At 39.2% G+C, this 14,701-nt stretch overlaps 1 protein-coding gene across 4 annotated transcripts in view; it reads left to right on the top strand.

Annotated features, from left to right (window-relative positions):
- The window catches only part of AATF (apoptosis antagonizing transcription factor), a 99,420-nt gene that overhangs the window by 23,399 nt on the left and 61,320 nt on the right, over positions 1 to 14,701 (top strand). For all 4 annotated transcript variants that reach the window (XM_070044453.1, XM_030881881.3, XM_060290416.2 and 1 more), the window contains exon 5: positions 13,841 to 13,955. In XM_070044453.1, coding sequence (XP_069900554.1) covers positions 13,841 to 13,955 — 115 coding nt within the window. The remainder of the gene's footprint in view (positions 1 to 13,840; positions 13,956 to 14,701) is intronic.

Here is a 14,701-nt window from a genome sequence, read left to right as displayed (position 1 = left end):
ATAAATTTGCCCATATTACTTGCTTTGAAAGTTTGTTGTGCTTGGACTACACTTTCGTTTGAGTTCTTTGGTAATTTTTCATTTGCTCTCATGTAATATTGATTGTTTTGCTTGGTGTTTAGTCTCAAATCTCCCAGATTCTGTTTTTCTTGAGGCAGTTGAATAAATTTGCTTCTGTATAAGTCCAAAATGCTGAGAAGAGTTTTTACTAGCTATTCATATTGTTTCATGCAAGGAAAATTTTTATAGGTAGAGGGGCTGTTCAGATAATCTTAAAGATTCTTTCGTCCTTAAGATGGCACATAATCTATGCTACGTGAATGTCAGCAGTGGTGGGGGTTTGGAAGAGGGCAGAGACAAATGTGCTAACTCGAGTGATTAGAAAGCATTTCCCGTGTCCTCAGTAAGGCTCATGCGGTAGAAGAACACGAGGGAAAAGAAATCAGAAGTGACCTTTTGAGAATCGGGTTGGTTAATTTACTTCTATCTTGGTATTTTATTGAGCAAGTACAATGCAGGATGCCACTATCCTCTAAAAATAATAAAAATAGCTCCCATTTGTTAGTTGGCACTACTCCCCATGCACTGTATTAAGTTTTTACGAATGTCTCATTTAGTTCTCATGGCAGCCTGTGAAATAGGGGCTGGCTGATAACTATGTTGTACAGAAGAGGAAATCAAGTCTTAGGTTAAGTAACCTGGTTAAGGCCACACAGTTAGAGGCAAGGCCAGTATGACGTCTGCTTTGCTTCAGAACCACTGCTCTAGACCATCACTATGCACATAGTCTGAACTACTCTAATCTGTGTTTTTTTTTTTTTAATCTTCCCTTTAAAGAAAGTATGAGGGAATAAAGAAATGGAATAAATGCCAAAGCTTAAAGGAATGAAGGCAGGAGAGAGATGGAGATGAATTTGTTGTAAAACAGAAGGCTTAGAGTGTGAATCGTAAATGTGTCCTTCAGTTTTTCTAAAGATCATTCCTTCGTACTGCTTTTTCAGTAAGAGAGCTAGAAGGGCCCTTGGGGGATCAGATGATCTAGTCCCTCCCCTAGGCAGGCAAGACTTTTTTTAAGTGATAAAGAAAAAGATAAAAATGTGTTTTTCTTATTATAAATGTGCTACATATTCATTATATAAAATTTAGAAAATGGCCAAGGGAAAGTAAGGAAATAATCTTCCTCAATCTCAGCAGCTGGAGTTATGTACTTTTAATATTTTGGTATATGGTATAAATATTTTCTGGTTTTCTTTCCCTCTGTGGGTGTGTAGTTAGAACAAAAATGGAACCATATTCTATATTCTGTTTTGCAGTGTGCTTTTTTCTACTTAACAGAGATCATGAATATTTTTCCATGTCATTAAATATTGTTCTACAGCATTATTTTTAATGGCAGCAGAGACTTTCCATCATATGGGTAGTTTAACTAGTTCTTTATTGTTGGACATTTGGATTGTTTCCAGTTTTTCATTTTTATAAATAATGCAGTAAACATTATTGTTACTAAATCTTTACTCACATCTGTGATAACTTTGTTTCATAAAATAAATTTCTAGGTGTGGAATTAGTATGTGTTCTAAGGATATGCACAATTTTAAGGCATTTGCTCTGTATGGCCAAGTCGCCCTCCAGAAAAGCTGAATCAGTTTACATTTTCATCTTCTTTATATGAATGTCAGTTTCCCTTATCGTTGTCAACCCTGGATATTATAATTTTGTTTCATCTTTGTCACTTTGATAGGTGGAAAATGGTTTCTGCTTCTTTTAATTTGCATTTTTTAAAAATTTACATTCCCCAGTGTTTAACGAGGGTAAACATTTTTTCCTTACATTTATTGGTCTTTCATATTTCTTTTGTGACCATACAGGGAAAATTTTAAATTAGTTCTAGGGATGGGTGATCTTCTTGTCAATCAAATGTATGGCTACTTCTAATTTCTCCTGCTTTTATTTTAATCTGTCTTTTTGTTTGATTATTCTGTTGACAGGAAGAATTATATCTACTTCAGAAGACCTCTCTGTGTACTTGAATATATTTATTTAATCTTAATCAGCTTTTTAAAAAAATTATTAAAGTGAAGTTTGTAGTAAAAAAAAATTCTTTTTCAAACAGTACTAATTATCCCCCTCCCCCTGACCTAATCCTGAAATATGTAACATGGATGGTGAAAGTCCTCTTTTTCCTTTCTATTAATAGTGCTCTTCAGAGAGAACTCTCTCTAGCAGTTTGGTGTATATTCTTCCAGGTATTTATGTCAATTTAACCTTTTTTAAACTGTAAATGAGATCATAAGGATACGTTGAACTAAAACCATCTTCCCACGTTAATAAATATGTCTTACCTGTTATTTTTTTTTTAGGGAAAGATTTTTTAAAAATTTATTTATTTAGTTTTGGCTGTGTTGGGTCTTTGTTTCGTGCGAGGGCTTTCTCTAGTTGCGGCAAGCGGGGGCCACTCTTCATCGCGGTGTGGGGGCCTTTCACTATCACGGTCTCTCTTGTTGCGGAGCACAGGCTCCTGACGCGCAGGCTCAGTAGTTGTGGCTCACGGGCCCAGTTGCTCTGTGGCATGTGGGATCTTCCCAGACCAGGGCCCGAACCCACGTCCCCCGCATTGGCAGGCAGATTCTCAACCACTACGCCACCAGGGAAGCCCACCTGTTCTTTCTTTAAAAAAAATACTATGCTATCTTTGTTTTCATTTTTTTTCCTGAAGTATTTTAAAGTACTCATCATCATGTCATTTTGCCTCTAAATACTTCTATAAATAGCTCTAAAAAGTAAGAGTGTTTCCTATGTAACACTGTCATCTCCTCTAACCAAATCAATACTTCCTAACAGTCCTAAGTAATATGTCCACTCCATACTCAGATTACTTCAGTTATCCCCCAAAGTATTTATGGTTTAGTGTATTCAGACCAAATTCTGTTTATACTTATCCTTTTCAACAGCTGCCCAGAAAGTTATTTGACTAAATACCTTATAAATGGGCACTTAAGATGTTTGCTGTTTTTACCTATTATAAATAATGCTAAAAATTAATGTTTTTGTAGCCACCTCTTTGCTTTCTTATCTGATTATTTCTCTAGAATTAATTTCTAGAAGTGGAATAGTAGGGTCAGGAGGCATGCGTTTGTAAAACTTTGATACTTTTTGCCAGATTGCTTTCAGGATCCGTTGAGCTAATTAACTCTTATCAGTTGTGTATGGAGAGTGCCCCTTCACATTCTTGCCAGCATCAAGCACTATCAGAAAAGTATCACATTGCTTTAATTTTTTTTTTTTTAAGTAAGACTAAGCATCTTTTTTTGGATGTATTTGGCCATTTGAATTTTGGAGACTATTAATCCATTTCTTAACATTTTCTTTTTCGGGTTAAGCAAATATTCTTTTATCTTGTCTTACAGGACCTGCCTTCCATCCGTATGATTTGGGCTTTCTTTAATTTCTCCACTTTGTTTTTTCAAGTGTGAGGACCAAATTTAGATATAGCATTTTAACAGAAACTCACTACTGTTTTTTGTTTGTTTGTTTTTTAAATTATTTATTTATTTGGCTGTGCTGGGTCTTAGTTGCAGCATGCGGGATCTAGTTCCCTGACCAGGGATCGAACCCGGGCCCCCTGCATTGGGAGCATGGAGTCTTAACCACTGGACCACCAGGGAAGTCCCCTCACTAGTGCTTTTTATTGTGTCATGGTATTGAGGAGGGCAGTTTTGTCATTTTTTTGGAATTGAAAATTTCATTTCGTTTTCCAGGTAGTTTTGATACATATCCCATAAAGGTACATTGATCTAGAAAATGAAAAACGTGCAGTTTTTTTTTAAAGCTTGTAGTAGTGTTTCATTTTCTTCATCTGTATAACGGTGATATAATAATAGTATGTACCTGAAAGGATTGTTGTGAGGATTTAAATGAGTTACTACATGAAAAGTGCTCAGGCTAGTGTCTGGTACTTAGTAGGTCCTTGATAAGTGTTAGCTATTAATCTTAATAGTGGTAATAGTTTTTTTCTTAGGCTATAGCTCTGTGGCCACAGTATTTGTTTCCCTCTTCTTAAAGGGGTTATATAAATAAATACTGGTACTATACTTATAGTTAGTTCTTTGGAGATTTGAAATGCACACACAAAAAGCACATGCCAGGAAGAATATTAGGATGTCATTTTTATTCAGTTATTCATTCAACAGTGTGGAGTCTGCCGTTTGCCAACACCCAGTATACCAAGGTGAGCGGTTCAGTCCCTGCCTCAGGATGCTCACAGCAAGGTGTGGAGATAGGTAAACCACTTTTTAAGCATCATTTAAATGTTTTTACATGAAAGCAGCATCTCAACATGTTTCATTTTTGGGTTGATGAATAAGCAGTGCTTACCTTCGCTAATATTAAAAGGAACGCAAATAAAATAATCTTTTATTTTCTGAGCCTCAGTTTATCCAAGTGGCGATAATGACTTTTCATGAGAATGCATTGTAACATGCCTAACAAAAATTGTTAATTATTTTCATGTTTGTAAGTTCTTAAATCTGATACAGTGGTTTTGAGACTCTTAGGAGTAGCCTATACATCTTATAGTTGGCGTGTTCAAATAAGGAAAAAGTTAAGCTTGATTACCTTGCTTCTGTTAACAAAAGGTCAGTTTGTTGAGGATACACAGTTGTTGAAGGTAGCAGATAGGGAGTCCACATTTTGTTTGCTTGTCAGCATTTAGATTTGGAAATGATAGTGTAGTTAGATGTTCTGTCATGTGACTTGGGCATCAATTCTCTGGAACTGAAATATTTGTAGAGTACTTTTTATGGCCCAAGTGATGTGTTGGCTGCTAGAGTGGCAGGACAAGGTCTGTGTCTCAAGCTGCTTACAACATGCACAGTACAATATGTGTTGTAGCAATGCTGTGAAGGATACTGAGAGAGGAAGGATTAACTGCATGGGAACCCCCATTTCCAGACCCATACTGTATAGAGAATTTGGGCACTTGGTTCGGGACAGTTCACTACCTGTTTATTTAAAGGCTTTTTAATATGAAAGGATCAGACTATTTTATATGAAACAGAAGGTTACTTGGATTGTGGTTTTAATTTTATTTTTAACAAGTTCCCTTACTTCAGAGTTTAAACTTTATAGCATTTTAAATTGTAAGAGTAATATGTGCTTATAAAATATTCAAACAGTTCAAAAGTATATCAAATAAAAATGAAAGTATCTCCACTCTCCCAGGGTAACTCCTATATTAGACAGTTTAAGCAATTACTGTGGTAAATAAACTTGGATTTTAAGTACCTCAGTGCTCTGAGCATTTACCCTTTCTGTTTAAAGGGGAAAAATAAATTTCCCTTTTCAGGTAAGTACTCTGGAACAATGGAGGTTGTCTAGGAACTGTGAAACGGAAGGTAGCTAGTGGATTTCGGAAAGTACATTGATCAGTTAGATTGCTGTGTCCTGTAGGGCTTTTTAAGGATTTATTGACACACTTCATCAAGGTATTTGAGAGAGTATTCAGGGAAACCTAAGAAATTCTGCACTTCTTTTCCCTTCCTTACACATTCATACCTGGTCAGAAATTACAGCTTGAGTGGGATGTCCCTCCACAGAACTCAAATGCACACTATCTATCATGTTACTTAGTGCGACAGTAATGTAAAATGGGAAGGATTTTTCCTTTTGGTTTCTTTCTGTGAGGGGGCTCACCCAACATATTTTATCCTATGTCTCTTCACCTCTCCCTTATTTCAACTTCCACTTACTCCCCAATTCCCTACATCATTCTCTTAAGAGAAAAAATAAGTTTTGTCCACTGAGTCCTCTTTCTTACTTGATTTAATATGTCTTAGGCTGAATGTTTCTCACAAAAATACTTTGCATTCAGAATTAGCCCATCAAATCATTTCCTCATAGACCCCTGCACAGACTGCATGCCTTCTACCATGGGGCTCCCTGAGGTCGGAAAACCCAAGTCTGCTTTTGGATTAGTTGTCATGATTTTAGAATATAAGTCCCCACACTCTGCTTTGGAAAAGTTATCCTGGTGGTGATTTTGTACCATTAAAAAAAAAGATCCTACTTTTGGTTCACAGAACCAACCAACAGAGTGGGACAGAACTACTTCTACTGTTCCAGTCGAAATATGGTCCTCCTAAGAGTACATCTGTTTCTCTAATAAATCGGGGGGTTATATACATGCCCACACCTGTGTATGTGTATACCTACATGGATATATAAAAATTCTAGTTGCACCCACACTGGAAATGATAGCGACTCATCCACACAGTGGGTGTTAAGGAATTTGTAACCTGCAGTGCTCTTTCTTACTGGTAACGCCATCCTGCTTGGGGAATATAGAACAAGCCCAAACAGTAATACTGACAGAATTCGGAATTATGATACAGTGCAGCCTTCACGTAATTCTTTGTTGAAGAAGTTAGGGCCTAAATGTTAAGGCTTATTGTTATTCCGAGTTGATAATCTCTGCCTTGCTTTAATAATTTTTCCTCATGCCTGGGTAGCCCGCGAGTTGCACAATAATCACTCACACAGCTTTGTAATCAATGCCCAAAGTAATAGGATTCCTCTGGCCACCGGCAATTAATAAATTTGTGTCTTTTTTAAAACACTAGCAAGTCGGGCCTGAAATACGACTGACTGGCTCTCCTCATTTGCATATTTATTGCAGTGGAAAAATTCTTACCAGATGATTGATGCTGAGCCTGCCTCTTGAATTCCAAGCAGCACATTATTATGAAATGAAAAATGCCGGCCATACAGTTGATTAAAGTTGAAGACAGTGGAATCGGTGTTTTTTAAGATTGTGGGAGAATTAAAGGCATATTTTAATGGATGTTGACAAGAAGTGAACTAACAAAAGCAAAGCAAAGGATTTGCTTGAAAAGATTTAATCAAACGTCTTTCTTGGGGGATTAATTGCCGGGGATGACTGCTGCAAGTGGCAGGCTTGTATGGATTTGAATGAAAAGTATTGTTCTCAGGCCAGTATATCGTGTGTCCTTTTGACCTATAGTTTAGCTGCAGTCCTAGAGTTACTTTAGAAGGAGGAAAGAAAAAAAAAATGCTCTTGCGATCTGTATATTCTACCTCAATGTATATATCTGGGGTAATAGGAATGTGGGAGTTTATATTACTTGCACATACATAATTGTATGCTTGCATATTTACTTAAAAAATAATGGTGTGGATATTTAAAAACTGATAAGGTGAGCTTTATTTTACTTTATACATTTGCTCTTCCCGTTGCCCTCCATCCCCTTGCCAGAAGTTTTACTTATTGGCTTATAATCTAATTAATGAACTGTGTGCCCATGTCCACACTTATTCTCTGCCTACAGTTTTGTTTACATCGAACAGCCTAGATGAATCAGGGAAAAAAATAAAGCTGTTAAGTGAAAATGGTTTTTAGATTGGTGACATTTTATATATAGAATGCTTGCATATGGGTAGTGTGTAAATGAATACTTAATATAGGAATGTATGAATATACTAGTTCAGTCCTATTGCTGTAGATCAGAACAGGCAGAGCTAGAGATTTTCACCATGTGAAAGACGCTGATTTTGTGATAGTAATGTACTTTCTCTTTCTACAGCATTAAAAAAATTGGCAGACTACCTTAATATATAAAAGCATTTGCTATTTTTCACCTTAATTCTGTAAGATAAGCAGGCAAAGGATTATCTACATTTTATAGATGAGACCATTGGGACTTGAAGAGATTAAATTGGTCCACTCAGTGGAAAATGACTAGTTGGTGATAGTGTCAGTTAGGATACAGGGCTCCTGACCCTTAGTAAAGTACTCTTTCTTTTTATTCTCTACTTGGGAAATTATTCCTAAAGCCAGTGCCCAGGTGCTTGGGTTGAATCTTGGTAATAAGGTGAGGCATAGGTCCTTCTTAATCTCCTCTTAAGGGAAAAGCCTCTGGAAATGGACTATGTAAGACAAAATAAGCATATATGTCCTTGACGGTCGCCATTTGTTTTGTGGCCAGGTGCCCTAACTTCTTCAACAAAGAACTACGTGAAGGCTCCACTGTATCATAATTCCGAATTCTGTCAGTATTACTGTTTGGGCTTGTTCGTTTGAACAAGAAGAAAGTATCTGCAGCTTTTGTTAATTTTTAACTCTGACGCTAATTGGGAGAAAAGCTAGAGGTGAACTAGAAACTGTTGATTCCATTCCCTTTCACATTCATAGGGTTGAACAAATAGAATTCAGCCCTATATGAATGCTAAAGAGAGTTGCTTGTTTTGGTTTGGTTTTTGGCTGCGAAGAATTCACTATTGGATTTGAGCCTCTGGGAGAGAGTCTTTCCTCATCCTCGTCAGCTGTGGCTTCCAGGAGGCCTACTGCGACCAGCAGAGGATTGCTCATCGTCTCTTCAGGTTTTACATAAAATTTTACTAGAAGGAGATGTGGCCCTAATATCACAGAGAAACAAGAATTGGGCTCTGGCTTCTAAATCTCTTCGCAGGAGGTTGTCCATGTGTTGGCCACTGGTGACTTGACTTTGATAAACTTTTTTTTTTTTTTTTTTTTGGTGGTTAGCAGCACAGAATTGCAGATTTCACCTCTGGTAGGTCTCTTGACACTTTGATGCATGGTGGTGCTATCCCTGAATGGAGCTTAAATACTTTAGGGCTACTTTCTGACTGGGTGAAGGGGTGTATAAAATGAGAACATATGAGAGAGTATTAACAGAAAGGCACACTTTGATTTACTGATATTGGCTCTCTGCTTTCTTGTTGGATTGATATGCTGTCTAATATATCTGCGATGGATTTTTAAAAACTGACTTGAACCAAAAAAAAGGGCTTGTGTAGCTACTTGAAAGTGGCCCTTAAAAGTAGTAGTCTTTTTGTTGGACGTTTTCAGAATTCTTGGTTATGTTACATTAGAGAGTCAAATTATGACTTGCTTGTTGGGGGCAAGCAGCCATAAACATTATGAACTGCTTTGCAGCTTCTTCCCTGCATGGTTCTTGATCTCATATTTTAGATCATGGACACATGGTACTAGAGGAAGTAAGGGACAGGCACTTGATTTTCCTGTTCTTATAATTTTTTATTGTAAAAAGACACGTAACATGACATTTACTATCCTGTTTTAAGTGTACAGTTCAGTAGTACTAAATATATTCACATTGTTGTGCAGCCAGTCTCCAGAACTTTTTGATTTTGCAGAACTAAAACTCTATACCCATTAAAGAACAAATCTCCATTTCCCTCTTGCCCCAGCCCCTGGCAAGCACCGTTTCTGTTGCTATGAATTGGACTACTCTAGGTACCTCATATAAGTGGGATGATACCGGATTTGTCCTTCTGTGACTGGCTTATTTCACTTAGCATAATGTCCTCAAGGTTCATCCATGTGGTAACATGTGTCAGAATTCCTCTCCTTTTTTTTTTTTTTTCCTTGCGGTACGTGGGCCTCTCACTGCTGTGGCCTCTCCCGTTGCGGAGCCTGTGCTCCGGACGCGCAGGCTCAGCAGCCATGGCTCACGGACCCAGCCGCTCCGCAGCATCTGGGATTCTCCCGGACCGGGGCACGAACCCGTGTCCCCTGCATCGGCAGGCGGACTCTCAACCACTGCGCCACCAGGGAAGCCCACCTCTCCATTTTTTTTTTTTTTCCCTCCTCTCCATTTTAAGGCTGAATAATATTCCATTGTTCTTTTGGACTAGGCTCCAGGTTGAAGGAATGTAGACGATTTTTTTCTGTAGAGAGATAGACTGGGATGGTAGAATTATTACTACTTTGGTCTTAGGGTTTTTTTAAGGTGTTTTTAAAAATTGTGGTAAAATAGATATGACATAAAATTTACCATTTTTAACCATTTTAAAGTGTACAGTTCAGTAGCCAGTACATTTGCATTGTTATGCAACCATTACCACTGTCCATTTCAAAACCTTTTTCATCATCCCAAATTGAAACTCTGTGTCCATTAAACAATAAGTCCCCATTCCCACCTCTTCCCAGCCCTTGGTAACCACCCTTCTATTTTCTGTTTGACCATTTTTTTAGATATCTCATATAAGTGTAATCACACAATATCTGTCCTTTTGCAACTGACTTATTTCACATAGCCTAATATTTTCAAGGTTTAGGCTTGGGAATTTGAAGACTACTTTGCAAATGCAAAATTGATTTGTAGTTTCACTTTGGAGAACATGGGCTCTCTTAAGATGTAGCTGTTTCTAGAAAAGGAGGTAAAAACAATGGTTCATATTTGCACAGAATTTGGATGAGAGGAGATTTCGGCGTTTTCATGGGCTTCCTTCCAAGTATTAGTGTCTCTTCTATTTTCTTAAGGTTCTGGCTGTAACATAACTTTCAGAACCTTAGCTATATGGAATCTCTGTTTATAATATTCAGCTCTTTTCATAGATGATCATTTGTGGTAACCTAATATTTGTAGTTATTTGTATTCTCTGCTTTCCTCATTACTTTAAAAATTTACATGTTTATATACATAATTTTGCATTATCCTAGTTACACACTTAGCACATTTAAAGTAATTCTTCTCTTTTAAAATTATTATATCTTTATTCTTTTTATTCTTCTTGCCTACTTCTCATCTTGTTTGTGCCTAATCCATTTCCCCAAAACTGTCCGAAGAATAATTCTGTGATACTTTTTTCTTCTTCATGAGAGTAACTTTTTATTTTTATATTTGGTGGAAAAGTTTTTTTGTTTGTTTGTTTTGTTAAGATTCAGAGTAACAGGTGGAGAACCTGGGTTTAGAACACAAGGCATTTTGGATTTTTTTCAGGTAATATTTAGGTATTGCAGGTCCTCCCAAGTGGTGTGGATATGTACTGATTATAAAAGTATTAGAATGTGGAATTTAGAAAAGATGTGGTCAAGGATCTTCTGTTACATTTAAATAAGCAAGTTGTATTTATATAGTCCTTTTTTTTTGGGGGGGGGGGTATGCGGGCCTCTCACTGTTGTGGCCTCTCCCGTTGCAGTCCCGTTGCGAAGCACAGCCTCCGGACGCGCAGGCTCAGCAGCCATGGCTCACGGGCCCAGCTGCTCCGCGGCATGTGGGATCTTCCCACACCCAGGGCACAAACCCATGTCCCCTGCATTGGCAGGCGGACTCTCAACCACTGTGCCACCAGGGAAGCCCCAGTCCTTTTTTTTTTGGCTACAAGAACAATATTTTATTTTATTATTTTTATTAATTAATTTATTTTTTTTGGCTGCATTAGGTCTTTTTTTTTTCTTTTTTTGGCTGTGTTGGGTCTTCGTTGCTGCGTGCGGGCTTCTCATTGCGGTGGCTTCTCTTGTTACGGAGCACGGGCTCTAGGAGCGTAGGCTTCAGTAGTTGTGGCACGCAGGCTCAATAGTTGTGGCTTGCAGGCTCTAGAGTGCAGGCTCAGTAGTTATGGTGCATGGGCTTAGTTGCTCCACGGCATGTGGGATCTTCCCGGACCAGGGATTGAACCCGTGTCCCCTGCATTGGCAGGTGGATTCTTTTTTTTTTTTTTTTTTTTTTTGCGGTACGCGGGCCTCTCATTGTTGTGGCCTCTCCCGCTGCGGAGCGCAGGCTCAGCGGCTCACGGGCCCAGCCACTCCGCGGCATGCGGGATCCTCCCGGACCAGGGCATGAACCCGCGTCCCCTGCATCGGCAGGCAGACTCCTAACCACTGCGCCACCAGGGAAGCCCGGCAGGTGGATTCTTAACCACTGTGCTACCAGGGAAGTCCCTGTGACGGGTCTTATTTGTGGCATGCGGGATCTTTCATTGTGGCTCACGGGCTTCTCTAGTTACAGCGCTCAGGCTTCTCTCTAGTTGTGGCGTGTGGCCTCCAGGGCATGCAGGCTTGGTAGTTGCAGCGCGCAGGCTTACTTGCCTCGAGGCCTGTGGGATCTTAGTTCCCTGACCAGGGATCGAACCCAGGTCCACTGCATTGGAAGGCGGATTCTTAACCACTGGACCACCAGGGAAGTCCCTGTATAGTCTTATACGGAGATTATTGGAGGAATGCAAAGTAACTGTTGGGTTATTGAGTTCCTTCTGACCAATCTGCAGAGGCTTTCTCAGGTAAGCTCTTAGCCGTATGTTGAAATGGAATGCTGCAGTGTGATCTGTTTGGAGAACTTGTCTGAGTCATGTGTTGGTGTCCCATTGATGAAATAGGTTGAGATGTAAAATAGTGAGGAAGCTACTCATGCTGCGCAAGGTAGAAGCTGAAGAGACAGAATCAAATTCATAAAAATCACTTAAACTGAAGTTCGTGTGGGCTGAGGTTAGTGTAGAATATAAAATAAAAATGAATGTAGGGATTGCTAAATGAGAGTAAGGATGCTTGTGAGAAGATTACAGTTACTTAAAGGAAAGTGGGAAGGAGTGATCGAAGCATAGCCAGAGACAGATGGACAACTGTTAGTGATAGGAAGTATGGAAACCACAGGATTTAGCAACTGACTGAACATATTGAATAAGGGCTCCAAAATGTCAGTGATCTCCTGTGAAAACATTAGACAGAGGTGAGAGAATCAGACAAAGGAGAAGTATTAGGTTGGAAGAAAAAAGTTTTGTTTCTGACATGGTGTTTGAGGGAGTGATGGGGCATCCATGTGAAGATTTTCTTGGCAGTTGCTGGAAATGGGAAAGTTTTGATTATAAAGCGAGATGTCTGAGTGCTGTCAAAACTTAACTAGTAGTTATCCACGTCTATTTAGCCCCTTTAGTAGGATTTTGCTGATAAAGAAGGTAAGAGTTTGGTTCTCAGCGGGCCAGATTTTATTCTGAAAGTTCTTGGTCATAGACTTTAAACTTAATCCTGACCAGCTTTATTACACGTGCATCCTTTTGGTCGTGAGGAGAATCAGGTGAGAACATATTCTTGGTGTGCAGAATTTTAATACACAGTTCAGTACAATGGAACCTCCATATCCTTGGGTTCCGCATCCGTGGATTCAACCAATTTTGGATCAGAAATACTTGGAAAGAAAAAATGTCAGAACGTTCCAAAAAGCAAAACTTGAATTTGCAGCACTCTAGCAACTATTTACATAGTATTCACAACGATTTTTATAGCATTTACATTGTACTAGTTGTACGTAATCTAGAGATGATTTAAAGTATGTGGGAGGATGCGTGTAGGTTACATGCAAATACTAGGCCCTTTCATATAGGGAACTTGAGCATCCATGGGTTTCGTTATCCTGGGGGAGAGCTCCTAGAACCAATCCCCTGAGGATACCGAGGGCTGACTGTACTGCAAACAGAAAGTCATTAACTTGGGTTTCTATTCGTGAACTGGAACCTTCCTTAAGGGTATGTGTTGGGAGATTGAATGAATGAGGTGGTAGCTCACACCAGAGGCAAAGGAGATCTCCTGGGGGAGGGTGTGGTGGTGGTGGTGGTGGTAGGGACCCCAGGACTAAGCTGTGCTCTTCAGAAGAGAAGGAATTGCTTAAGGAGTTGATCAGTAAAGGGATAATCCAAGAGGTCAATGGGTAACCTGTAGAAAAATATCTGAGAAAGAAACACCAAAGGAAAAAAATTATTGGTTATGATGACAGGCAGGGAAGGAGTGTGTCAAACTTATTAAATTTAAGAACTCACAGTTTACTGCAGACGCTCTTCTAAGTACCTTACACATTGTTACCCTGCTTGTTCCTCACAACGACCCTATGAGGTAGGCACTGTTATTATTTCCTTTCAGGAATTCTGTATTTCGGAGAGTTTTCAGTCCCGGCGTACCCTGTGCGCACCCCCTCAGCCAGTACTGCTCAGGAGTCCAGCGTTATAGGCATCACCTACTTTGGAGAACTGTAGATAATTAACTGTTCCTTCCCTCTGCTTTATTTCCCAGGTCACAAGGCACTTAAAGCATTGTTGAGGTCATTGGTAGATCTTCAGGAAGAGTTGCTTTTCCAGTATCCAGACACTAGATATCTAGTAGATGGGACAAAGCCCAAAGCAGAAAGGTAAGGAGGGAATGGAACTATGGAATTGCTTATTTTCTTTTCATCTGAATGGTTTCCCATTATTTATGAAAAAGAAAGTCACGTCCTTTCCAGGCAGATACCGGACTTAACGTTAGTAAAATAGAAAGAGCCTCTTATGTTTAATTGGTGGCCAGGATGACACATAAATTGGGAATTAGGTTTTGGATTTTTATGCATAGTTGTGCCTAAGCTTCTTTGTAAGCTTCTGCAAAAATCTTGCCTTCTTTTTAGATCTAGTGAGATTATAGGTGGAAGCACATTTTTAACATGAACGCTTAATTAATGTTTATGAAGCACTTTGTTGCCCATACATGGAATTACCAGTCACAACTGTCGACTTTTCAGTGAAGGAAGAAGCAGTTATTGCGAAGGGTGGAAAAATTTCAGGAAATAGTAGAAGAAAACATTTTTTCCCTTCCTGAAATTATCACAGTTGATGAAGGTTCTCCTCTACCTCCCCCCTTTGTTTGAGCCTGCTGCATAGGGCACCTGCCTGCTGTTTTCCGTTGGGCTTCCCCTCTGCTCCATACCTTTCTGCTGAATTAGTTGGAATGACAAAGGAGAGGAGCTCACATTTAGTAAGCACTTCCTGTGCGCTGGGGTCGGTAGTGCAGGCAGTGTAGCTGGCTCTGTAGCTGTAGGCTCTAGTGCTCTCTCACACAGTTGAGGATATTACAGCCTAGCTTGGATTCTGTGGCCTACCCCTTTGAGTTTTCTTCACATTC

This window comes from Globicephala melas, chromosome 20 (genome assembly GCF_963455315.2).
Source record: "Globicephala melas chromosome 20, mGloMel1.2, whole genome shotgun sequence".
Taxonomy (NCBI): domain Eukaryota; kingdom Metazoa; phylum Chordata; class Mammalia; order Artiodactyla; family Delphinidae; genus Globicephala; species Globicephala melas.
Note: the sequence above shows the minus strand (reverse complement) of the source record. Positions and strands in the feature narration are given on the sequence as shown.